Here is a 27,826-nt window from a genome sequence, read left to right as displayed (position 1 = left end):
TAGATAAACCGACTGCATCTCAGAAGTACTAAAATATAAAATTCTTTCAGAGGGAGGATGAAAGATGAGTTGATGCTATTTTTATTGAGTGGATTTCAAACACTAACCGTCCATATCATTTAACATATGTGTACATTTGTAACGTGTGTCATTTAAACCTGCAGGACGTGATGTGAGGTCTGCACCTGCACCTTCTTTACTGTCTACAGGCTCAGTTTGTTTGTAAAGACCGCTTGTCCTCATGCGTGCCACAGTTCATTAAACCTTTGTTAGCAGATCTGTCTGGCAGACACAGCCTGTGGACTGATATTTACGTGTCTGTTTTGGCACTGAACCTAGAGCGAGGAGGTTGTATTGATCAATGAGCTCTGGAAATCCTCACGTGAACTCTCTCCAGAAATTGATGGGAAATTGACGACTTCTTTGGATGATTTAAGAGATTTTTCACTTTCATGCAATTCATTTCCTTTTTGCTAACATCTCCAGGCTTCCTCTGGTCTAAGAAAGACCGAAGAAGATGAGAAAACGTTGGAAGTTGAAGGCAATGGGAGAAAGGTTCCCTGCGTGTGCTCTGGCCTTTCACAATCTGTCCAAACTACCACAGCCAATCAGGAAAAGACCGCATCCCCTTTTACCCCATAAAGCATTACTACGAAACTTTCCCCGTTTCACAGCAAAGTACAGGAGCATGTGCCCTCTGGTGCTGTTTGAAACTGTAGGACTTTGGTTGTCAGACCTCCACATCAGGTCTTCAGACTGAAGGTCCCACCTTGAAGCTGCACTTGGTCTCTTCTGAAGCATCCCCGCAGGATTTTTCTGTCGACACTGAGAACATGAACGTGTTTAAAATCCTCTGCTGTTTGCTGCTGATTTGTGCCCGGTGTGAAGGCAGGAAGACGAAGGGAAACAGATCAGGTGAGGGAATGGTCAGTTTAGACGACAACCAGGATGCTTTAACATGACTTCATTTAAACTTGTCTGACTTTAAAGTGTCACTGCCATACACCGGAGTACGTGACCACTTCAGTGGCAGTGGTGTTGACGTCCTTGGAGAATTTGACTTGTAGATTAATAAAATCAACATTTTGGATCCAATTCATCATAACTCGACTTGTCCGTCTCTATGAACATTATGAACACGGCCTTCAAATGCATCCTAGTCCTTTGCTCTCGGTCCAGATCAGCTGAGACAACCATGTAGGTGAGACTGCCTCGAATGTAATAAAATGAGATTAAATCATTCATTTCAAAAACAGGATTATAGATGTTTGACAGGGGGCTATACTGCAGTTACATATTAAGATATGAAAATATGTGAATGTATGAGATCAGCTGTCAAAGCTGTGTTGGGATGAAGATACTGTTAATTAACTGTGATCAGCTGAACTCCACTTTTCATGAATTTTCCATTTAAGTAATAAGATTAATATTAAAGTAACTCTTTAAAGTCAATGTGTTTCTTTGGATGGTTTGTTTCTTTCACCAGGTCCTAAAAAAAAAAGAAAATCCTCAAAAATAAAAACTGTCCTGGAATTAAGATCCCATTCCAGACATGACTCTACACAGACGTGCTTTACTAGTTTTTCCTCATCATAAAGAGCTGATTTGGAAGTGAAATCCAGAATAATGAAGGAGCTTTGGGCCTTCTCTAGGTCTGGGCTTGAATTGACATTTTCATCATATCACCTGTCTGATAGTTTCTGTTTTCTGGTCAAAAATCTTCAGTTAAACTCAGAGATATCAACCTAACCATTTGTTCTACAAACCAAATAGAAAATGAACAGAAGGCTTTGGTAAACCAGCTGTAAGTTAAGTTCTTGTTTAATTGTCTCTATGCTAAAGATCAACGTTCCGCGGTCGTTTGCTAGCAGTCGATGAATATTTGCAAGTGTGTTGATTTGTTAGATGACTGGATGTGTCTCAGTCAGCTCTGTACATCAGACCCGCCAGGAGAGGCTTTACTGTACGGTGTATTTACTTTGTGGTGAATAAGTAAAGTATGTTAGCCTACACTCGGTTGTTACTCTTCTTTTAGCAAAGCTTTGGATTTTTTTCATTGATGGAGGTTTTTCAGATGGATGATTTTTTTTTTTTTGGGATGGAGATTTTGTAGATGGAGGTTTTTCTTTTAGGACAATATAAATAAAAAGATACTGATGAGCCAACATATTATGGCCACCTGCTTAATATGCTGTTGGTCCTCCATGTGCCACCAAAACAGCACTGACCCACAGAGACATGGACTCTACAAGACCCCTGAAGGTATCTGTGGTATCTGGCACCAAAACATTAGCAGCAGATCCTTCAAGTCCTGTAAGTTGCGAGGTGGAGCTGCCCTGGATTGGATTTGTCGGGTCCAGCACATCCCACAGATGCTCAATCGGATTGAGATTTGGAGAATTTGGAGGCCAGGGCAACACCTTGAACATTGAAGGGGGTGTACCTGGTCTGCAACGATATTTATATAGCTGGTACGTGTCAAATTGATGTCCACATGAATGGCTGGACCCAGGATTTCCCAGCTGAACATTGTTCAGGGCATCACACTCCCCCCACCATCTTCCCACAGTGCATCCTGGTGCCATCACTTCCCCAGGTAAATGACGCACACTTACACGGCCATCCACGTGATCTAAAAGAAAACGGGACTCATCGGACCAGGCAACCTTCCACTGCTCCAAGGTCCAGTTCTGATGCTCGAGTGCCCATTGTAGGCACTTTTGACGGTGGACAGGGGTCTTCATGGGCACTCTGACCGGTCTGCAGCTACGTAGCCCCATACACAGCAGGGTGTGATGCACAGTGTGTTGTGACACATTCCTCCCCTAACCATCACTAAAATCTTCTGTGAATTTGTGCCACAGTAGACCTTCTGCCGATTGGGACCAGAGGGATAGCCTTTGCTGCCCTCGCGCATCAATGAGCCTTGGGTGCCCAAAACCCTGTTGCCGGTTTGTGGTTTGTCCATCCTCCAACCACTGTCAATAGGTACTCACCACTGCTGACCAGGAACACCCCACCAGCCTTAGCGTTTCAGAGATGCTCTGACTCAGTTGTCTCGCCATGACAATTTTGGCCTTGTCAAAGTCGCTCAGGTCTTTACTCCTGCCCATTTCTCCTGCATTAAACATGTTGACTACAAAGAACTGATTGTTCACTTACCATCTGATCTACCCAGACCTTGAAATGAGCCCTTGTTTGGAGATGATCAACGTTATCTGGTTCACCTGTGGGTGGTCATAATATTCTGGCTCATCAGTGTATATATGAACAATTCAATCTCTATGTAAGAAAAGACTCCCAAATCCTCCTTAACTTTTATATATACTCCTTCCCGGCAGTCCAAAGACTATTAACCAAATGCATTACTTCATGTCTGCTCCATCTGTGATTAAAAACCTCTTTTTTTCTATCATTACATGGAGGCAGTCTGTGTCTGGTCTGTGGGGAATAGGAATTCATACAGTTTCTGTAATGTGTACCTGATAAATAAAGACTCTCTTAGTATCAAGTTAGCAGTCTAACTCCTTTGTTGTGTGTTTGCTGATTTTCAGCGGCCACAGACCAGACTGAGAACGTTCCCCATGAAGGCAATGCAGTCTTCACATTGTATTCACGGGGAGAGGTCATGGAGGACGCATGTGTGCTGGCAGATTTCAAAGCAGCGTCTCTGACTTCGTGTGGCTTCAACAGCAGCCATCCGCTCATCATTGTCACCCATGGATGGTCGGTAAGGACGAGGACACTTTCCTCCGCCTCATGGCTTAGAGTGAACAGGATGAACGGAGTAAATCTGTGTACAAACTGCATTACTGCAAGAGAGTAGATGCGTATGAGCAGATGATGAAAGAAATAAAATCTAGCAAAGATAATCTGTTCTTTATCCATGAGAATATCATGAATATTCATAACCCTGAAATGTACATGAAAAACAACTGATGCATATTCTAATATGTCATCCCACAAAACCTAATTTAAATAAGTGAATCAAGGTGCATATTAATATTTGCACATTGTCTCATTTCTTGCATTCTGAGTTTCAGATAACGGGTTAGAATAATAATAATAATAAACATTATTTATATAGGGTGGCATGGTGGCGCAGTGGTTAGCGTGGTCGCCTCACAGCAGGAAGGTTCTGGGTTCCAGCCCCGGGGTAGTCCAACCTTAGGGGTCGTCCCGGGTTGTCCTCTGTGTGGAGTTTTCATGTTCTCCCCGTGTCTGTGTGGGTTTCCTCCGGGTGCTCCGGTTTCCTCCCACAGTCCAAAGACATGTAGGTCAGGTGAATTGGCCGTACTAAATTGTCCCTAGGTATGAATGTGTGGGTGTGTGTGTATGTATATATGTTGGCCCTGTGTGATGGCCTGGCGGCATGTCCAGGGTGTCTCCCCGCCTGCCGCCCAATGACTGCTGGGATAGGCTCCAGCATCTGCACGACCCTGAGAGCAGGATAAGCGGTATGGATAATGGATGGATGGATTATTTATAAAGCACCTTTAAAAACAAGAGTTGACAAAGTGCTTTGACAGACACAGCAAGAGCAGAATACTCAGAAAACAATATAATAATAATAAAAAGCAAAACGGTAAGGCCTTACAAAAGCAAGACAAAATTAAGGTAAAGTCAAACTAAAGTTAAAAAAGAAGACAAAATACACAAACGCATCAGAGAGAAAACAAAGATAAATTACAGCTGGTCAATCTATGGATATACGTAACATGGATCTGTTTACATGAGACCAGGTGTGTTGTGGTTGTGGTAATATGGTGATATAACTTGAATGTTGTCATTCCCTGGTCTTAAAGGCTGAATTACAGTAACGTGAGGCCATTTTCTGAACTTATTCCACTGTTTTAGTGAAATGAACAATGGAGGTTTCTACCCGATTGTCATCATATCCACATTACTATTGATCATTTATCAACATTTTCTGATGGGTAAAGCACTCAACACCAAAACCGCATCACACTATCAGAATCCAGGTATTCAGTCAAAAATATTGTTATGTTTGATTTCTGTTCATATTGATCAGCTCTAGTCATAATGTATTCCTGTGCTGCACGTCCTCTGCTTTTATGACTTAAACCAACACCTGAAAATGGTGCGATTCAGACGGAGGTAATGGAGAATTATGTTCAGCTGAGAAAAAAAAGCAAACCAACCAACAGCTTTTTGTTTCTGAAGATGGATGGTGTGATGGAGAACTGGGTTTTCAGACTGGCCGCGGTTCTGAAGACAAGTTTGAAAGATGTCAATGTCATCATTACCAACTGGCTCTCTCTGGCCCACCAACATTATCCCATCGCCGTCCAGAATACCCGCCTGGTGGGACAGCAGATAGCCCACCTGCTGCAGTCTCTGGAGGTCAGGAGAGACACTGATTAGAAACTTTTGTGAATTATTATGTCATTAGCATCCCCATGTATTTTATGACTCCATGTCCTTCCGTTTAGGAAGTTCTATATCTTCATGCATACTTTGTGTTTGTATTTAAAAAAACCAAAACGCATGCACCAGATAAAACCATCAAAAATTTGTGTGAACGTCAATGATCACCAACAGGAAAACTTAAAGTTTCCGCCCAAGATGGCTCATTTGATCGGTTACAGCCTTGGCGCTCACATCTCTGGCTTTGCTGGAAGCTACCTGAGAAGTTCGGGGAAGATTGGGCGAATAACAGGTAAGCATGTCTCAAATATAGAAAATATCCATAGATGATGTAATCTGTATCAAAAATGCCATATCTGATACCAGGGGCGTTTCTTGGACCTGGGAACATTGGGGGCTGAGCCCACACCCTCGTAGAGGAATCTGGGGGATCCTACCCGGGGAAAAAAAGCTCTATCTTTATGCTTTCTTGAGCATTGTGGCACCTTGTCTACAGCCAAATACTTCAACATGTACTTCAAAATGTATTTATTTTCAAAATTAATCATGAATAATGTAAACAAGTTCTTAGTAATCAGTATTAATATTGAGTAGAAACAGGATGATAAAATTAGTTAATAGGTAACAATTATTTTCATTTTTTAATTTTTCTTTCCCTGATAAGCACAAGTTAGTTCTGTGTCATGTTGCATGGTGCACCTCTGTGTCTGCTGCTCTCTTTTCTCTCCATCATCTGCTCACTCCTTCCATCTTCTGCTGCCAGAAAAACAATGAAATGTATACTTAATGACAACATCAGAAAATATTGAATAAAATATTTAAAAAATAATTTTTAATTTTTCTTCTTTCACTCAGACAAATTTCAGATAAATGTCATCCAGTGTGGTGCTGTACCTTTCACTTTTCCAGACTCGGCTGCTGTTTCTCTCCATGACTTGTTCTCTGTCACACATCTTCTGCAAAAAACAGATAAACATAAACTGTTTTCAGTCACACGCAATTTTCAGATAAAGCCCATGCTGTAATATTTACTGTACCTCTCTATCATCTGATTCTGTCTCTTCTCTCTTTCCCTCCAGGCTCCATCACTTGCTTTCCCTCCATCACTTGCTGCTTTCCCTCCATCACTTGCTTCCCCTCCATCACTTGCTGCTTTCCTTCTTTAACTTACTGTTTTCCTTCTTTCACTTACTGTTTTCCTTCTTTCACTTACTGTTTTCCTTCTTTCACTTGCCTCTTTCCTTCTTTCACTTGCCTCTTTCCTTCTTTCACTTAGCGTTTTCCTTCTTTCACTTGCCTCTTTCCTTCTTTCACTTGCCTTTTTCCTTCTTTCACTTGCCTCTTTCCTTCTTTCACTTGCCTCTTTCCTTCTTTCACTTGCCTTTTTCCTTTCACTTGCCTTTTTCCTTCTTTCACTTGCCTCTTTCCTTCTTTCACTTCCTGCTTTCCCTCTGTCACTTCCTGCTTTCCCTCTGTCATTTCCTGTTTTCCCTCCATCACTTGCTGCTTTCCTGTCATCATCCACTAATTCTCTTCTCTCTCCCTCTTATCATTTGCTTCCATCTTTTCTCTTCCTCCATCATTGCTGTATTCTCTCTGTTTAGTTATTTGAAGGTGGAAGTGTTAGGCTGAAACGTCTTGCTTTTAGCTTAGCAAATCTAGCTATGACCTCCCCGTGGTCAACATTGGCCAGCATCTCCCTCTCAATTGACATTATAGCCAAATTACTTAGCCGCTCCTGACCCATTGTAGTTCTCAGCCATGTGTGTAGTCGGCGGAGGGCAACGAAAGACCTTTCACAACTGCAGCTGGTAACTGGGATCATCAAGGAAGCTTGAAAGATGGCCTTAAGGGAGGGGAACATATCCTTGTCCAAAAGGGAGAACACACTTTGAATGGTGGGTAGTGCTAGGTCTTTCTTTTTTCTGTCGAGGAAATTTTTTGCAACAAGAATTTCTTCAGGCTTCATTTGGATGCTGTAATGTTCAGCCAGATGTTTGAGTGCCTCTTCATTCAGGAAATGCTCTGAAGCAGGCTGACATGCCTGTACGCCTGTCAAGATTTTTTCCCCAACTCCAGAAAACCTGTTCTGAAGCTCCTCCAGCATTCTATCAAGAACTGGAAAGAAGACTCTCCCTGTCAGATCATCTCCAGTAGACCGATCTGACCGTGAGCTGCAAGATGTCTCAACTACAAAGTCGTCCATGTTTTTTCGCTTCTTCCTCTGTGTCTCAGTTGAATGAATCTCAAGATCGTCACACAGAGCCTTGGTCTTGTCATAGATTTCATGTGCTTTCTCATTGCTTCTGTAACTTTTGAGTGTGCTCTGAACTGCCATTTTATATTCCATTGCCTGCACCAAGTCGATTGCTCTCAGTAACTCAGGGCCTGCACAAATACTTGCAGAAAGAGACAATGTCTGAAACATGACAAGCATGTAGATGGTGCTGAATCTGCAAAGCTTGCTTTCCAGCCCCTTAGGTAGAGGTGCTGAAATTCTCCCCAAAGTCTGGATCAAAGCAGGAAGGTTTTGTAGAGTGGCCTTCACACTTTCAATCTGACATGCCCAGCGAGTCTTAGACAACTGAACAAGTTGCCTGTCCCCCACCTCAAGTTGCCTTTAAAAATTCTTGCAATTTCTGATGGTGGAAAAGAAAGAGTAGAGACACTCCAAGAGATCGAAGAGGTCACGTGCCTCTGGGATGGCTTTACAAGTGGCACAAAGGACAAGATTAAGTTCATGGGCATAGCAGTGAACATACAGTGCCTCTGGATGCTTCTCTCTGAATCGAGCTTGTACGCCACTCACTGCTCCGCTCGTAACAGCAGCACCATCATAGGATTGAGCAACACATTATAGGTGTCCTATTCCATGTTTCTCAAGCTGCTGCTCTATGGCGTCAGTGATGGACCTAGCATCAAATGCATCAAGCTGGGAAAATCGAAGGAATCGTTCTTTCACCAAGCCTTGTGGAGAAACATATCGCACACACAATGCAAGCTGCTCTGACCGATGATCCCTTGCTTCATCCACCATTATCGAGAACATTTTTGCCTCTTTAATTTCAGAGATTATCCTTGAAATGATATCATCAGAGGTGCTTTGAATCATCTCATTCTGGGATGAGGGTGAAAGGTAAGTTGCACATGAAGTCAGTTTGTAGAAAAGGATCAAACTTCTCAAGAAGCTGCATGCATTCCATTAAATTTCCCTTATTGTCACTGTCTGATGTTTCATTGTGCCCTCTAAAAGCAATCCCTTGCTTCCCGAGAAAGGCTGTCACTGCTGCTATGCGTGTCAGATACTCCCTACGATCCAAAATGTCACTCATATGTGCGGCTTGTAGCTGCTTTGTGATGTCCCCATGGGCTTGTGTGGCTTTAAGCTCTTCCAGTGAATCACTGAGGCCTTATGTATGTTAGATTTTTCACGCTCTGTAAAAGACTCTAATGCTTTCTTCCCGTTAGTGTAACCTGTGGTGGTGAGCATATCTTTTTGATCCCTTGCCTGTTTTGGTTTGCCATATAATCTACAAACAAAGCAGAATGCTGCATTGGCAGTTACCGAGTATTCCAGCCATTCAAATATTTCAAACCAAGTTGATTGAAATGCTCTTTTTTGCTAGCCAAACATGCTGGACGGAAAGCAGTGATGTTTTATTTGCCGTGGCCCTGTGTCTGCAGTCCCCAAATCACTGAGTTCAGTTGGGATGCTACCTGCTGCCTCTTGTGTGTTCTGGTCTTCCTCGTCAATGTCGTCTGTTTTATCTCCTCCTTCTGTCTCCTTTTGCTTGGGGTCTGCTGTTGTTTTCTCTTCATTCTCTGTCCTGTCTAGGTCATCTGTAAACAGAATGTAACATCAGATTTCTTTTATCATAGTAGGTGTTATTAAAAGGTGATCATAAAAGGGAACTGACCCTTGCAACATGATTAGCGTTAAAGTGTCATTTACTGGGGGAAATGGGCTCAATTATATCGTTTTAATTATGAAATACAAGAGATGTTACAAAAGTTAAAATTAATTACATTTCTCCTATCTGGATAATTGGATTTTATGCCTGTATGCAATTATTTGTGTATATGGTAAATATAGAATGCAAACATAATGAATAAGTTTTATATTCCCGAGTAAATCCATGGAAATGCAAAGACACAGGATAAGTCACTCAAATGTATGGTAGTTAAGCGTTCAAAGTAAATTAACCCATCAAATGTTGCAACATTATATCAAGTAGCCTAATCTTAATCAATAATCACATTGATGAATCTCTACATGAATAACTGCATACATGAATTACAGCAGTCTTTGCACTCAGTTTACTTATGCTATGATTTTATTTATGCTTTGTGTTTGTTTATTTAGTTGAGCTCTCAGTTACACCAACACTATAAATATAGGTAACTATATAGGTTGAATACTGTACTCAATCTATATTTTATTATAGCACAACGCAGTGTGTACCTGCTGTTCTTTTTTCTATGTAGGACACCTGCGTTTGTGTGGTCACTTTAAATGTTGCTGAACCATGTATTTCTAATGAGATAAAATCAGATGTAGAAATGTTTGGCATTATGCAAAATATATGCATTTTTGCAAAAATGCACTTATGATCCTAATTTTTTTTGGAGGTGGTAGGTATTGTTCCAGAGAGGACCAGAAAAATAGCAGAAAATTGAAATATCATTATAATAATTACGCATAATTATGCAAAATATGCATTTTCTAAAAATGGCTAAAAACCACTTTTCTCGGCATTTCAGATGATTCTGAGCATTTGGGGGGAGGGAGTTGGAGTGGGGGGGGTATAGGGGCAGGGGGAAGGCGGTTAGCTGGCAGGATGAAGAGGAGGGAGATTTAGACGGGTGGAGAACCAAACCGCTACATTGTAGCGGGGTTCTTCTAGTGTTCACATAATTTCGAAGACACAGGAGTTAAATGACTTGTTTGTTTACCTGGTTCATGTGGTGGCTCAGATATTTGACGCCCAACCACCACGACTGCAGAGATGTCCTCCTTTCTTCTCGCAAAAAACCGTCGTATGTCCATTTTTCAGTTTTTCTGATGTTGAATGACTGGGAACCCTATCAGAGTTCAGATTAGATACCTGTCAGCCAATAAAACACAGATGATTCCCCACTTCCATACAACTCCTCTCTGACTGGTCTTGGCGTCGTGTCTGTGTTGCATTCACTGAAGACGGGAAATTACAAAACTGTCTTCTTCTTTAGTGTCATAGGGCTCAGATAATGTACGGTTCTATTTCATTCCTTATGAGGTGGAACTATCCGGGGCTGTATAAGAAATTTTCGAGGCTAAAGCCCCGAATGCCCAGGCCAGGCAACGCCACTGTCTGATACCTTTTCTCATGGGCGTTTTTGTAGCAACCATGGTATTCAACATATTTTGTGTTTGATGTTCTGTAATTGTTCCTCTATCTGCTATTTTCCATTGGTGCTGGTGTGGTCCACCATTCCTGCCAAATATTCAAACGTAACGATGCCCGCACAGGAAATTAGTCAAGTCTGCTGAAAAAGGAAATGAAGAAAAAGTAGGAACTTGCATGTTGAATGCGGAAGAGCTAGAAAATTGTGCTAAAATACAAAACTAAACTTTATAAATGTTAGGTTTAATTAAATGTTTGATATAATGTTAAATATGAACGTCTTCTTTTTCCAAAATACGCATGCTACACCAAAATCTGCAACTGTTGAAAATTGTGACCTGCATGGGAACATTTTCTGTGTGTTCAGGATCACACTCATTTCTAATGGAACTCGGATTTGCAGTTTGAAAATTATTTTTTTTGTCCTCTGCCAAATCCACTGAAAATGAAGAAATTAAGGATAACCACTTTAAGCAGTCTGTATTCAAAGTTGGACTTTCTCTTACATAAAGTGGTCCTCAAATATTTTCATGTCGTGAGCCACCATGTGGACGTACTTTTTGGCCTGCGACCCACCAAATATTTTGTGCAGTAAAATCAGTAATACATTCTCATTACCTGTCAAAAAGTAAGAGATAATTGACTACTACTAATTTTGGCTGTTCCCGTTAGGGGTTGCCACAGCGGATCATCCGTTTCCATCTCTTCCTGTCCTCTGCATCTTCCCCTGTCACACCGGCCACCTGCATGTCCTCCCTCACCACATCCATAAACTTCCTCTTTGGCCTTCCTCTTCTCCTCTCTTTTCCTCTACCCTGGCAGCTCCATATTCAGCATCCTTCTCCCAATATACCCAGCATCTCTCCTCCACACATGTCCAAACCATCTCAATCTTGCCTGTATTGCTTTGTCTCCAAACCGTCCAACCTGAGCTGTCCCTCTAATATACTCCTTCCTAACCCTGTCCTTCTTCATAACTCCCAATAAAAATCTTAACATCTTCAATTCTGCCACCTCCAGCTCCACCTCCTGTCTTTTCGTCAGTGCCACTGTCTCCAAACCATACAATATAGCTGGTCTCACTACCGACTTATAAACCTTCCCTTTAACTCTTGCTGATACCCTTCTGTCGCAAATCACCCCTGAAACTCTTCTCCACCCTGCCTGCACTCTCTCCTGCGCCTCTCTTCCGCACTCCCCGTTACTTTGAACAGTTGACCCCAAGTATTTAAATTCATGACTTTGTCACCTCTACTCATTGCATGCTCACCATTCCACTGTCCTCCCTCTCATTCATGCATAGGTATTCCGTCTTGCTCCTACTGACTTTCATTCCTCTTCTCTCCAGTGCATACCTCCACCTCTCCAGGCTCTCCTCAACCTACAGCCTACTCTTGCTACAGATCACCACTTCATCTGCGAACATCATAGTCCACAGACAATCCTGCCTGATCTTGTCCGTCAGCCTGTCCATCACCATTGCAAACAAGAAAGGGCTCAGAGCCGATCCTTGATGTAATCCCGCCTCCACCTTGAACCCATCTGTCATTCCAACCGCACACCCCACCACTGTCACACTGCTCTCAAACAAATCCTGCATCAATCCTATATACTTCTCTGCCACTCACGACTTCCTCATACAATACCACACCTCCTCTTTTGGCACCCTGTCATATGCTTTCTCTAAGTCCACAAAGACACAATGTAACTCTTGACCTTCTCTATACTTCTCAGTCAACATTCTCAAAGCAAACATCACATCTGTAGTGCTCTTTGGTGGCATGAAACCATACTGCTGCTCGCTAATTGTCACCTCTCCTCTTAACCTAGCTTCTATTACTCTTTCCCATATCCTCATGTTGTGGCTGATCAACTTTATACCTCTGTAGTTGCTACAGTTCTGCACATCACCCTTATTCTTGAAAATCGGTACCAGTATGCTTCTTCTCCACTCCTCGGGCATCCTCTCAGTTTCCAAGATTGTGTTAAACAATCTAGTTAAAAAAATCCACTGCCATCTCTCCTAAACACCTCCACAGGTATACCATCTGGACCAACTGCCTTTCCACTCTTCACATGTCCAAACCATCTCAATCTTGCCTCTCTTTCCTTGTCTCCAACGTAAGCTGTCCCTCTTAATATACTCATTGCTAATATCATCTTCAACACTGCCACCTCCAGCTCCGCCTCCTGTCTTTTCGTCAGTGCCACTGTCTCCAAACCACATAACATAGCTAGTCTCACAACCATCTTGTAAACCTTCCCTTTAACTCTTGCTGGTACCCTTCTGTCGCAAATCACTCCTGACACTCTTCTCCACCCACTCCACCCTGTCTGCACTCTCTTCTTCACCTCACTTTTGCACTCTCCGTTACTTTGGACACTTGACCCCAAGTATTTAAACTCATACGTCTTCGTCACCTCTACTCCTTGCATCCTCACCATCCACTGTAAAAATACGTTAATTGATATTACGACAATATGCAAGAAGGAATATTATAACAAAATATTAAAGGAAAACAAAGACAATTTCAAGGGCACATGAATTAAATATTACATTTATTACTATTAAATATTAGTATTAAATAACATTATTAGAAATGGATCAAAAAACACAAGTTGCCCTCAGTATTTCCTGGACAATAATAAAACTATAAACAATATGAATGATATGGTTAGCAAATTTTTTGTAAGTGTGAGACCAAAACTGGCAAAAGAAATCAATGACCCACAGCCAAAAGAGGTGGGGGCTATTGAGCATTATGGAGATAAGAGTTTAAAACCCAGTCTTTCTGATAGCTGTAGAAGGAAAGGAAATCATTGATATTGTTAATAAGAGTGAGAACCAGATGTTGACTGACTGGAATGGAATTGATATGACTTTATTTAAGAAATTAATTGATGGTATTGTAAACCCACTGACTTACATCTGCAACTTGTCTTTCAAAACAGGTACATTTCCATGTAATATGAAAATTGCTGAAGTTATCCCACTATATTTAGCTGGGGATAGATATCACTTTACCAATTACAGGCCTGTGTCCTTACTTTCCCAGTTCTCTTAAGATTTTGGAAAAACTTTATATTGCAAGGTTAGACAATTTTATTGAGAAACATAAATTGTTGTCAGACAGTCAGTATGCGTTCCAATCAAACAGATCGAAATCTATGGCATTAATGGAGCTAATAGAAGAAATAACTAGTTGTATTGATAACAAGAAATAGGCAATGGGAGTAGTTATAGATTTTTTAAAAAGCGTTTGATACAGTTGACCGTGAAATATTTCTTAATGAAATGATAAGGTATGGTATCGGTCAGAGAGGTGGGGCTAAATTGGCTGTTCATTTTTTCTTTATTTTGCATGTTCAAAATAATGACATTTGATATGATTTGATATTTGATAGTTATGCATACATTATTGCATTTTAAATGGTAGAAAAACATGTTTTTTGACCTCAAAATATGGCACTTGCCCTCTATACATGACCGTGGGGACGAGCATTTCTTTGGTGTTTGGAATTCTATATAATTGATTAAAAAACAAATATTGCTAAATTGATGGCTCAAGAAGGTGTAATTGTTGAAATAACACATTGTTTTATTTCAAAATAAATTGTAACCCTAAAGTGTTTTTCAAGTGTAATATTTCTGTAGAAGCTAGGGACAGAAAAATGGACGTTTCCATTGTCCACAACCTATGTCTTACCCTAACCCTGCTGCAACTCACTTGTGGGTTCGCGACCCCTAGTTTGAAAACCGCTGTCTTACAGTAATGTTGTCTTTCCAGGGCTGGATCCAGCGGGGCCGCTCTTTGAGAGTGTGTCCTCTGCAGACCGACTTTCTCCGGACGATGCTGAGTTTGTGGATGCCATTCACACCTTCACACACCAACGCATGGGCTTGAGTGTTGGTATCAAACAACCTCTCGCTCACTTCGATTTCTATCCCAATGGAGGAACGTTTCAGCCAGGATGTGATCTGACGAGCCTCTATCAACACATAACCCAGTACGGCCTGCTCGGTAAGACAAATCCCACTGCTAAGGAAAGCTTAAAAAGTTAGATTAAGTATAGCTGCTACTACTACTACTACTACTGCTAGTAGTAGTAGTAGTAGTCTATGCGCTGATGAATATTGTCGCAAAGATTTCCTACTTTTTCAAGAAAGGTGGGAATTTGATCCCAAATCAACTAAAGCAACTCTTTTTGTTGTGTATTGAGCCACACCTTTGCTGACAGGGGTTCAAGGTGGGACTCAGGTGCAGACATAAAATACTGCTACTACCCCCTCCTTTTTCTCCCAAGTTGTATCCAGGCAATTACCCCACTCTTCCGAGCCGACCCGGTCGTTGCGCCACCTCCTCTGCCGATCCAGGGAGGGCTGCAGACTACCACATGCCTCCTCCCATACATGTGGAGTCATCAGCCGCTTCTTTTCACCTGGCAGTGAGAAGTTTCTCCAGGAGGACATAGCGCATGGGAGGCTCACGCTATCCCCCCCCCCCCCCCCCCCCGAACAGGCACTCCGACTGACCAGAGGAGGATTACTTATGTACATGCAATATTTCAGTTTTTTATTTTTAATAAATTTGCAAAAATTTCTACAAAACCTTTTTCACTTTGTCATTATGGGGTATTGTGTGTAGATTGATGAGGAAAAAAATGAATTTAATCCATTTTGGAATAAGGCTGTAACATAACAACATGTGGGGAAAGTGAAGGGGTGTGAATACTTTCCAGATGCACTGTATATATATATATATATATATATATATATATATATATATATATATATATATATATATATATACACTACCGTTCAAAAGTTTGGGATCACCCAAACAATTTTGTGTTTTCCATGAAAAGTCACACTTATTCACCACCATATGTTGTGAAATGAATAGAAAATAGAGTCAAGACATTGACAAGGTTAGAAATAATGATTTGTATTTGAAATAAGATTTTTTTTACATCAAACTTTGCTTTCGTCAAAGAATCCTCCATTTGCAGCAATTACAGCATTGCAGACCTTTGGCATTCTAGCTGTTAATTTGTTGAGGTAATCTGGAGAAATTGCACCCCACACTTCCAGAAGCAGCTCCCACAAGTTGGATTGGTTGGATGGGCACTTCTTTGAGCAGATTGAGTTTCTGGAGCATCACATTTGTGGGGTCAATTAAACGCTCAAAATGGCCAGAAAAAGAGAACTTTCATCTGAAACTCGACAGTCTATTCTTGTTCTTAGAAATGAAGGCTATTCCATTCGAGAAATTGCTAAGAATTTGAAGATTTCCTACACCGGTGTGTACTACTCCCTTCAGAGGACAGCACAAACAGGCTCTAACCAGAGTAGAAAAAGAAGTGGGAGGCCGCGTTGCACAACTGAGCAAGAAGATAAGTACATTAGAGTCTCTAGTTTGAGAAACAGACGCCTCACAGGTCCCCAACTGGCATCTTCATTAAATAGTACCTGTTAGAGCCTGTTTGTGCTGTCCTCTGAAGGGAGAAGTACACACCGGTGTAGGAAATCTTCAATTTCTTAGCAATTTCTCGCATGGAATAGCCTTCATTTCTAAGAACAAGAATAGACTGTCGAGTTTCAGATGAAAGTTCTCTTTTTCTGGCCATTTTGAGCGTTTAATTGACCCCACAAATGTGATGCTCCAGAAACTCAATCTGCTCAAAGAAGTGCCCATCCAACCAATCCAACTTGTGGGAGCTGCTTCTGTAAGCGTGGGGTGCAATTTCTCCAGATTACCTCAACAAATTAACAGCTAGAATGCCAAAGGTCTGCAATGCTGTAATTGCTGCAAATGGAGGATTCTTTAACGAAAGCAAAGTTTGATGTAAAAAAAATCTTATTTCAAATAAAAATCATTATTTCTAACCTTGTCAATGTCTTGACTCTATTTTCTATTCATTTCACAACATATGGTGGTGAATAAGTGTGACTTTTCATGGAAAACACGAAATTGTTTGGGTGATCCCAAACTTTTGAACGGTAGTGTATATACACACACACAAACACACACACCCTGTGTATATATTCTTGTCTGATGATGCACTTTAAATAAATCTTGACTTGACTAAATTCAAATGTAAGTCACTTTTGCTGAAAAACAGTTCATCTTTGTTTTCTCACCCATTTAAGAATCAAATTCCCAAATGTGTGAGTGAACAACACTGAAGAAACAAATCAGTATGAATTGAAAGTATCTGTCATTCTGATGAGTTAATTATGTCCTGTGAACATCCCTCCATCCACCTGCCTCAGGCGATGAGAACCACATCTGTCTTCACGTCTGATTCTAGTCTGGTCTAAAGTCCTTTTAGACCAGACTAGAATCAGACGTGAGTAATGAGATACTGTGACAGGAGGACTGTCTGACAGATGCCTCCCCACCCCACCACCACCACCACCACCACCATAATAATGAATAATGGGCTAACATCATAAACCACCATCAGTGTCTAAAAACCCTCTGGAGTGTTTTTTTTTTATCATCAGCTGACACAGACATCTGATACATCTGACTCGTCATGTGGAGATGATGAACAACGACACCTCCCCTTCATCAAAATCCCACTTCTCTCTCTCTCTCTCTCTCTCGCTCTCTCTCAGGTTTTGAACAGACGGTGAAATGTGCTCATGAGCGGTCAGTACACCTCTTCATGGACTCCCTGCTGAACAGAGACAAGCACAGTCTGGCCTACCACTGCAGGGACTATGACACCTTCGACCGGGGCACCTGTCTGGACTGCCGCAAGAACCGCTGCAATACGCTGGGCTACCACATCAACAAGGTCCGGACCGCCACCAGCAAGAGACTGTACCTGAGAACCCGCGCTCAGATGCCCTACAAACGTATGGACATATTCAGTCTACAGCCTTTCATACACAGATACGAGGATATGTAGTAAACTTTCTTGGCGTGAAAAGACAACGTTAAAGCTGACTTTTTTTCACTTGTAAGCTCAATTATTCAGTCATGTTATGCACATATTCAACAGCTTATGCCAAAAAAAATCACAAAAATACAGCTTTTTACTTATTTTGTGACAAAATCTAACCACCGTAACTTCCTTTAAAACTGCCGTGTTTTTGTGATTGCATCACGTAGTCTGAATGGGTGAGTGAGCAACATTCCAACCAATAATTTCACCAAGTGTTGTGTATCATCCAATCAGATCACATCCCTACGTTTTGTCCCGCCCTAATACACTAAAATACATGGCATTATGGAAACAGGACCTGTATTCTGACAAATTCATCTTATGGGTGGTTACGTTTAGGATTATGATTTGATTTGAGGTGAGGTGAGGTGAGGTTTGGGCGGCATGGTGGTGCAGTGGTTAGTGCTGTTACCTCACAGCAAGGTCCTGGGTTTGAACCAAGGGGTTGTCCAACCTTGGGGGTCATCCCAGGTCGTCCTCTGTGTGGAGTTTGCATGTTCTCCCCTTGTCTGCGGTGGGTTTTCTCCAGGTGCTGCGGTTTCCCCCACCATCAGAAAGACATGCATGTTAGGGTTAATACTCCTGTCTGTGCCCCTGACCGAGGCCTGGTGAGACGAACTGGAGTTGGTCCCCAGGTGCTGCACGGCGGCTGCCCACTGCTGCTAGCTACACAGCTACGATGGGTTAAATGCAGAGTGGAATTTCACTACGGGAATCAATAAAGTATATCATAATCAAAAATTGTAAAAAAAATCAAGTACTGTGATTTAACCTTACTGGTAAGATTAGATAGTGGTTATGTTTAAGTTCAGATTGGTTTTGTCATCTTGTCAGAATATGGGTGGGAAAAAATAACGCTGCTCTGAATGTTGTTCTTATTGTCTTTAAAAGAATCCATATCACTCTGATGCAGTAAAGCCTAATGTGATTATCTTTTATATATATATATATACACACACAGATACAGGGAAGAAAAAGTTTTAGTACATTGCAGTACAGGCCTGTTTCGTGCGTGGCGCACTCATCAGCTGCTAATGTGGTTCAACAAAGAATCATACAGCTTAGTTTGCCCAGCGTCACGCCCCTAATTTCGGTTGGACAGCAACCAATCAGATGAGGAAACAATCCTCATCTGATTGGTTGAGTGCACGACACATGAAACAGGCCTGTACTGCTATGCATTAAAACTTTTTCTCCCTGTATTTGTGTTGATATTCTGCTCCTCATTAGTTGAGCACTTATAACACCATTGACGGTTTCGGAAAAAAACGCTATCTATCTGTCTATATATATCTATATATATATAGATATATATAGATATATATAAAATCCAGTGAGTCAAGTATTTTGCTCCTTATTTGTTGAGCCCTTTCCTTACCGTTGAGTGCTTCTTTTAACCAAGTTTTATTTACATACATATACACTACCGTTCAAAAGTTTGGGATCACCCAAACAATTTTGTGTTTTCCATGAAAAGTCACACTTATTCACCACCATATGTTGTGAAATGAATAGAAAATAGAGTCAAGACATTGACAAGGTTAGAAATAATGATTTGTATTTGAAATAAGATTTTTTTTACATCAAACTTTGCTTTCGTCAAAGAATCCTCCATTTGCAGCAATTACAGCATTGCAGACCTTTGGCATTCTAGCTGTTAATTTGTTGAGGTAATCTGGAGAAATTGCACCCCACGCTTCCAGAAGCAGCTCCCACAAGTTGGATTGGTTGGATGGGCACTTCTTTGAGCAGATTGAGTTTCTGGAGCATCACATTTGTGGGGTCAATTAAACGCTCAAAATGGCCAGAAAAAGAGAACTTTCATCTGAAACTCGACAGTCTATTCTTGTTCTTAGAAATGAAGGCTATTCCATGCGAGAAATTGCTAAGAATTTGAAGATTTCCTACACCGGTGTGTACTACTCCCTTCAGAGGACAGCACAAACAGGCTCTAACCAGAGTAGAAAAAGAAGTGGGAGGCCGCGTTGCACAACTGAGCAAGAAGATAAGTACATTAGAGTCTCTAGTTTGAGAAACAGACGCCTCACAGGTCCCCAACTGGCATCTTCATTAAATAGTACCTGTTAGAGCCTGTTTGTGCTGTCCTCTGAAGGGAGTAGTACACACCGGTGTAGGAAATCTTCAATTTCTTAGCAATTTCTCGCATGGAATAGCCTTCATTTCTAAGAACAAGAATAGACTGTCGAGTTTCAGATGAAAGTTCTCTTTTTCTGGCCATTTTGAGCGTTTAATTGACCCCACAAATGTGATGCTCCAGAAACTCAATCTGCTCAAAGAAGTGCCCATCCAACCAATCCAACTTGTGGGAGCTGCTTCTGGAAGCGTGGGGTGCAATTTCTCCAGATTACCTCAACAAATTAACAGCTAGAATGCCAAAGGTCTGCAATGCTGTAATTGCTGCAAATGGAGGATTCTTTGACGAAAGCAAAGTTTGATGTAAAAAAAATCTTATTTCAAATACAAATCATTATTTCTAACCTTGTCAATGTCTTGACTCTATTTTCTATTCATTTCACAACATATGGTGGTGAATAAGTGTGACTTTTCATGGAAAACACGAAATTGTTTGGGTGATCCCAAACTTTTGAACGGTAGTGTATATACACACACACACACATATATATATATATACACACACACACACACACATATACACACACACACACACATATATATATATACATATATATATTTAGGGGCGGGGCATGGTGGTGCAGCAGTTAGCACAGCTGCCTCACAGTAAGAAGGTCCTGGGTTCGAGCCCCGGGGTAGTCCAACCTTGGTGGGTCATCCCGGGTCGTCCTCTGTGTGGAGTTTGCATGTTCTCCCCGAGTCTGCGTGGGTTTCCTCCGGAGGCTCCCACACTCCAAAGACATGTAGGTCAGCTGAATCGGCATTATTACATTGTCCCTAGGTGTGAATGTGTGTGTGTGTGTGTGTCAGCCCTGTGATGGACTGGCGGCCTGTCCAGGGTGTCTCCCCGCCTGCCACCTGATGACTGCTGGGATAGGCTGCAGCACCCCCGCGACCCTGAGAGCAGGCTAAGCGGTTCAGATAATGGCGGATATAGTATATATATGTGTCTTTATACATGCTCAATAACCCAGGTGAGGAAATCCCAGACAGGTGAGTCAGTTCATCTGGACACAGCGTTGTGTCCAGATGAACTGACTCACCTGTCTGTGTTGTACTGGAGGCTTCATGGACTCATGTAAATGAATAGGATGTACTGTAGGATGTACTGTGTATTTCAGTACCCAGAACATGTCGGTGCAGAAATGCTTTCCAGGTAAATGCAGAGCCTTTACTCTTTCTTCACTGAGGGCAGGGGTCAGTAGGTGTTAGTAGGTGTGATTTAGCAGTACGGTTTTAGAGATATGAGAACGTGTCTTTATTGTGGCACAGTCAAGACAAGACTTTTTTCTTTTTTTTCTTTTTGTGCATCTCTTCCTTTAAAACCAACGATGCGAAAGAGTTGTTGCTCACCGGCTGAACCGAATCTAAAACACAGACTGATTCAAGAGTCAGTGGTGGTTCACATTTAACCTCGCTGTGATGAAAAGGAACACATGAAAAAATAACTGTTTTAAATATGATTAGAATACATGCAGTATTTCAACAAAGACTAGAAGAGAAGAGAATTTAAATTGGAAAACCTCTGCTTGACTCACTCAAGGTACACTAACAAAATAATCAGACAACAGAAGACAGACACAGACGGATGGACGGACAGACGGACGGATGGACGGACAGATACACAGACAAACAGATGGATAGATAGATGGATGGACAGACAGATAGATGGACAGATGGACAGACAGATACACAGACAAACAGATGGATAGATAGATGGATGGACAGACAGACAGACAGATAGATGGACAGACAGACGGATGGACGGACAGACAGACAGATAGATAGGTAGTCTATTTTCCCAAGGATTCTTTTGCATAGTTGGTACAAATACTGCAATAGTACCTACAAGTCAGCAGACTCAGTAAATCAGATGTCATGCAGTACTACAGTACCACACAGTAGTACATATGAACAAACAAACACAGCACAGTAAATTCGACACAATGCAGTAGTACTACATATGAATAAAAAACACACAATACTGTAAATGAGACATTACACATTACCACTACAGTAGTACATATGAACAGAGACGTAGCATGACTCTGTGGGTTAGGTGTTGGAGAATGATGTCATCGTCTTGTCTCCCTCCATCCAGTGTTCCACTACCAGTTCAAGATCCAGTTTGTCAACCAGATGGAGGGGATGGAGCCATCTCTCACCATCTCTCTTACAGGAACCAAGGAGGAGAGCGGGGATCTCCCCATCGTCTTGTGAGTACCGTGTCACGTGGAGGCTGATTCTCTACCGGGCCGTGTTACAGTCAGGATGCAGCGATGTGTGTGGTGAACTGTGATCCAACAAACTGACGGACAGCAGACAACACACGGGGAACAGAGGCTCTGGTGAAAAGAAAACTATGTGGAAATGATGGGATCGATAATTGATTTGTGCAGCAGCAGAACAAGATGCCGTCCCTGGCATCTTATCCCACACAGTCTGTGTTGTGTCACATCTCTAAATACACCAGTTATATCAGAAAAGCTCCAGCTGACCCTCACCGGCCTCCCGTCCTTCACTGCTGCTGCTGTCACGATCCAGAAACGAACCAGCTGACACCAAACACGGACATGAAAACATGCAACGGTCCCATCCAGCACACAGGAAAACACAGAAAACTGTAGAAATAGAGCCCACATTACAATGTGTGACAGAGCTCAGATTTATAATTAAAAAAAGACAAAACAATGATTTATAAAGGAGCACTGGGGCACTTATAAGCTCTTACACCTGTTAACATTAGCAGATATCCAAGGAATGTTAATAACCGTCCCATTAATGTAGTTTTGAATGTTGTATCCGGTGTCGTCTTCCTGTTTTTAGCTGAACTTTAACCTCTTCCTGGTAACACTTGTCAGACTAGACTGTCCAGAACACGAGAGTTGCCCAAACCTGAACCATTTAGGACTTGATGCCTAAATTCAGCCTTAAGGTTCAGAAATGTCACTATAATTAAATAAATCATTAAAATTTGCTAATATCTTTTAGTACTTAAATATTCTTGCATTTTGTACTGTCTTTCTACTAAAAAAAAATTATATATATATATAGTATATATATTTACATGTATGAAATATAAAATGAAGAATTCATATTTCTTTTCACGAGAGCTTCCACCTCCCACACCTTTGTTTCTGCTACCCATGACTTTATCAGACACTTATTTACATACTGCCAATGAGACCAAATCATTAAATATGAAACCCCACCCACTTTTACTAGCAGCCCTTGTTATTGTCACTCAAATGTCAACTCATTAATATTAATGAAGACTAGACCACGCCCTCACATTGTTTGAGACATCGAGAATAGTTATGGACAGATAGAAAAAAACTATTAATGATTTAAAATTAAAATCCTGCTGCAGAATGTTTTATTATGCATCTTCAAGGTCTTTAGACATGAAAAGTTAAACATGATTACTGGCTTCAGTCTGACTTGAATGCTTTTAAGCTGTCTGCTAACACAAAAAAAGTGTGTTGTAAGAGCTTCTAAGTGCCCTATTACTCATTTATTAATCAGTATATTGACAGCTACTCATCATAAAGCATGATGTAGAAAGAGAATACTATGAAAACAAACATCTCTTGCTTCTTCCTCTCCCTCTGTCTCTCGCCAGCACAAATGAGGTTGTGGGTAACAAGACCTACACCTTCCTCATCACGCTGGACAGAGACATCGGTGAGCTGATGATGCTGAAGGTTCACTGGGAAGGCCCAGCCTTATGGGGGAACGTGTGGCAGCAGATGCAGACCATCATGCCCTGGAGCAGCTTGGCCAGCAAACCGCAGCTCACCGTGGGCAAGATCCGTGTCAAGGCCGGAGAGACACAGGACAGGCAAGTTTGTCCTCCGCCAAAACGTCTGTGGTGTGGCTGAAGGGGAGAAAGGGCTGTTAAATGAAAGCAGCAGCTCTGATCTACCTGCAGGCTTCACTTACACATTTGCTTTTCTCTGTTTTTCTCATTTTACCACAATTTGAGATGAACAGTGATATAATAACACTGGAGACACGCTCAGAAACTACATGATGTCTGTCTGGGTGTCTCATGAAGCAGCTGTCACACATTCTGAGACCAAGATTACACAGAAATATAGACAGACAGACTGACAGATAGATAGACAGACAGATAGATAGACCGACACAGACAGATAGATAGACAGACAGACAGATAGACCGACAGATAGCTAGACAGACAGATAGACAGACAGATAGCTAGACAGACAGATAGACAGACAGACAGACAGACAGACAGACAGACAGATAGACCGACAGATAGCTAGACAGACAGATAGACAGACAGACAGACAGACAGATAGATAGCTAGACAGACAGACAGACAGACAGATAGACAGACAGACAGATAGATAGATAGACAGGCAGATAGATAGATAGATAGATAGATAGATAGATAGATAGATAGATAGATAGATAGACAGACAGATAGACCGACAGATAGCTAGATAGACAGACAGACAGACAGACAGACAGACAGACAGATAGATAGATAGATAGATAGATAGATAGATAAATAGCTAGACAGACAGACAGATAGGTAGGTAGATAGATAGATAGACCGACACAGACAGATAGATAGACAGACAGACAGATAGACCGACAGATAGCTAGACAGACAGATAGACAGACAGACAGACAGACAGACAGACAGACAGATAGATAGCTAGACAGATAGATAGCTAGACAGACAGACAGACAGACAGACAGATAGATAGATAGACAGGCAGATAGATAGATAGATAGATAGATAGATAGACAGATAGACAGACAGACAGACAGACAGACAGACAGACAGACAGACAGACAGACAGATAGATAGATAGATAGATAGATAGATAGATAGATAGATAAATAGCTAGACAGACAGACAGATAGGTAGGTAGATAGATAGATGGATAGATACTTTATTACAAGGAGAAATTGTTTTGCATTGCAGCAGAACAAGAGCGGGACGCCTGTTGTTGAATATGACACTATAAACATGAAACACCTCATAAAAAGTATAAAATAAGTATAAAAATGTCCTGTAATATTCCAAACAATGGTGGTCTGGCCTATGAGGACTATAATGAATAGAAAGTACAAATTTATCAACCAACATACATAAGTCAACATATTTATCTATCGACCAATATGAGTAGGGTGACCAGACGTCCCAGTTTGTCCGGGATTGTCCCGGTTTCAGGCTGGGTGTCCCGAGTCCCGACAAATATCTGTAAAATAGTAAAATGTCCCAGTTTTCAACATCCATCCCCCATCATGTCCGGCGAGACAGACAAGCTTGTGAGTGTGTGCGCGTGCACGAACGCGCAGTACACTTTTTAGGGTCCCGGTTTGGGATTTTGAAAATCTGGTCACCCTAAATATAAGTCAACATATTTACCAGTCAATATAAGTCCACATAAGCGATATAAGAAATGAGTGCTGGGGTAAAAAAACAGTTTAAAGTGACAAATGCTCGTCATCGTCCGTGGACGTTCAACATCTGCCCATTTGATGGACGGATGCTGTTCATTCTGTCCCCATCAGGCTCTTTACCTGTTTACTGCTGAAACTTCACCGACCATCTGCTTGTCTGACCTGAAGAGACGTCTGTCAATCAGAATACATAAATCATCTTTAAGCAGGAGGTTTCTGTCCACAGCATTCAGATAATATCAAAACACCAAAGTAGACTTTTATCGCCACCTAGTGGATGGTTTCCTCTTCCCAGTCCCACAATGAAGCATTAACGGTCATGGACAGAACTTTGAATGTTGGTACTATGACTGGTAAAGGGAGAGAGCTGGCTGATATGATGGAGAGAAGAAATGTAGGTATACTGTGTGTGCAAGAGACCAGGTGGAAAGGGAGTAAGACCAGGAGCATCGGAGGAGGGTTCAAACTATTCTATCATTGGTGTGGATAGGAAGAGAAATGGGGTAGGGGTAATTCTGAAGGAAGAGTATGTCAAGAGTGTGTTGGAGGTGAAGAGAGTGTCAGACAGAGTGATGAGTATGAAGGTGGAAATCGAAGGTGTGATGATGAATGTTATCAGCACATATGCCCCGCAAGTTGGGTGTGAGATGGAAGAGAAAGAAGAATTCTGGAGTGAGTTGGATGAAGTGGTGAAATGTGTACCCAAGGAGGAGAGAGTGGTGATTGGAGCAGACTTCAGTGGGCATGTTGGTGAAGGAAACAGAGGTGATGAGGAGGTGATGGGCAGGTATGGCGTCAAGGAGAGGAATGTGGAAGGACCTGAAGAGACGTCTGTCAATCAGAATACATAAATCATCTTCAATTAGGAGGTTTCTGTCCACAGCGTTCAGATAATATCAAAACACCAAAGTAGACTTTTATCGCCACCTAGTGGATGGTTTCCTCTTCCCAGTCCCACAATGAAGCATGAACGGTCATGGACAGACTGTTGTCTCTCCAAATCCCGTGAAGAGAGAATGCATTTTCATCTGGGAGGGTGACCGTACACCTCATCCAGAATAACTGACCTGTTCTCTCTTCTCCAGGACATCATTCTGTGCCTTAACAGACGATGGGCAGCATGTTCGGGCGTCAGAAGAGAAGGTGTTTGTGCGCTGCAAAGTAGAAAGGAAGACCACCAAGCAGCGCATGAGGAGACCCAGCCCATAGACTTCTCACATCCGCCGTGTCTTCTGCTGGCAAGCTGCTGGAGGTCGGATGGTCAGATTCAATCACAACAGGCCTTGATGAAACTCTGCTGTCTCCGTCAGTTTTAAATGGTCAAAATCAAGCTTATAGTGAATAAATACACAGGTAGTAACCCTGGAAGCCTGTGTGAAAGTAGACAGCCAGCGCATCAGCACTTTTCCAGTTCACAGAGGTCGACTGCTGGTTTGCTGTGGTGAAATCTTCGAACTGTCATTTAAAAAAAAAAAAAGGCTCCGAACATTTGCCAGTGAATTTTCCTTAATTTCTCAAGTCATTTCTTACACTCTGCACAATGCAACCTCAAGCATCGTTTCATTTTTAGGTCTTTGCTTTGTTTCTTCTAATGCAATTGACATAAATGATAAACCAAAAGAATCACGTAGGAAACAACTGTCCTGTAACGTGCATGGATAAGAAGACACGCTGGTCGCTGGCTGGCTCGCGGGTCTGACCCTTTAGTCTAGCGGTTAGCGATGCCTCCTGCGGTGCGGGCGATACGGGTTCGCATCCCGGCCGCGGCAGTTCCTGTGGTTGCGTCGTCCCCCGAATTCGCTACAGTTCTATAGTCCAAAGGCCGCAGAAATTACAACCGTCACAAACACAGCATTCCTTCCTCCAGCGATTCTATGACACCGTCATTCCCATAAGTCTGACCTTCAGAAAGCTCTCCAGTTAAAACAGTTACTAGAATGAAAGTGCACATCAAGTCAGGCGTTTGTGTGGTATCGATGTTTGCACGGTAAATCTGTGGGATGAGTAGAAATTATTTATTTGGAAAATGCCTCTCGGGGTAAAGATATGTAGATATATTGCACTGCATCACAGAAAGAGAAACTGCAACTGCCACCCTTGCAAAAAAAAAGTCTAATGATTAATGAAAACTGACTTCGTATCTTGTCAGTCATTTCCTCAGTCATGTCATGCACCTGTTCAACAGCTTATGTCAAAGAAAATCACAAACTTCTGTTTTTACTCATATTTTACATCAGAATCTAATCACCTCCACTTCTTCTGCGTCTGTAACTGCCGGTCCGTACCGGAAATCCGATTTGTTCCACGCATGTACTGTGTTGTTACTGGTGGCTCGCGCAGGCGCGAGGTAGGCGTGGTTAGGTTGAGGTTAGAGCAAGTCAGGTGTCGGGTACGGAACAGGTGTTGCCAAGTCCGAGCCGGCAGGCGAGCAGCGTTCAAACCAATAGTACTGTAGCGAATTCGGGGGACAACGCAACCACAGGAACTGCCGCGGCCGGGAAGCAAAC

At 41.9% G+C, this 27,826-nt stretch overlaps 1 protein-coding gene across 1 annotated transcript; it reads left to right on the top strand.

The window, feature by feature from the left end:
• Positions 1–395: 395 nt before the first annotated feature.
• On the top strand, positions 396–27,778 carry lipca (lipase, hepatic a). The gene is made up of 9 exons (XM_056278305.1): positions 396–915; positions 3,555–3,730; positions 5,185–5,364; positions 5,563–5,680; positions 14,561–14,794; positions 17,395–17,637; positions 21,982–22,096; positions 23,503–23,721; positions 26,405–27,778. The coding sequence occupies exons 1-9, from the start codon at positions 834–836 to the stop codon at positions 26,526–26,528; spliced, it is 1,491 nt and encodes a 496-aa protein (XP_056134280.1). The 5' UTR covers positions 396–833; the 3' UTR covers positions 26,529–27,778.
• Positions 27,779–27,826: the final 48 nt, after the last annotated feature.

This window comes from Lampris incognitus, chromosome 4, assembly GCF_029633865.1.
Source record: "Lampris incognitus isolate fLamInc1 chromosome 4, fLamInc1.hap2, whole genome shotgun sequence".
Taxonomy (NCBI): Eukaryota; Metazoa; Chordata; class Actinopteri; order Lampriformes; family Lampridae; genus Lampris; species Lampris incognitus.
Note: the sequence above shows the minus strand (reverse complement) of the source record. Positions and strands in the feature narration are given on the sequence as shown.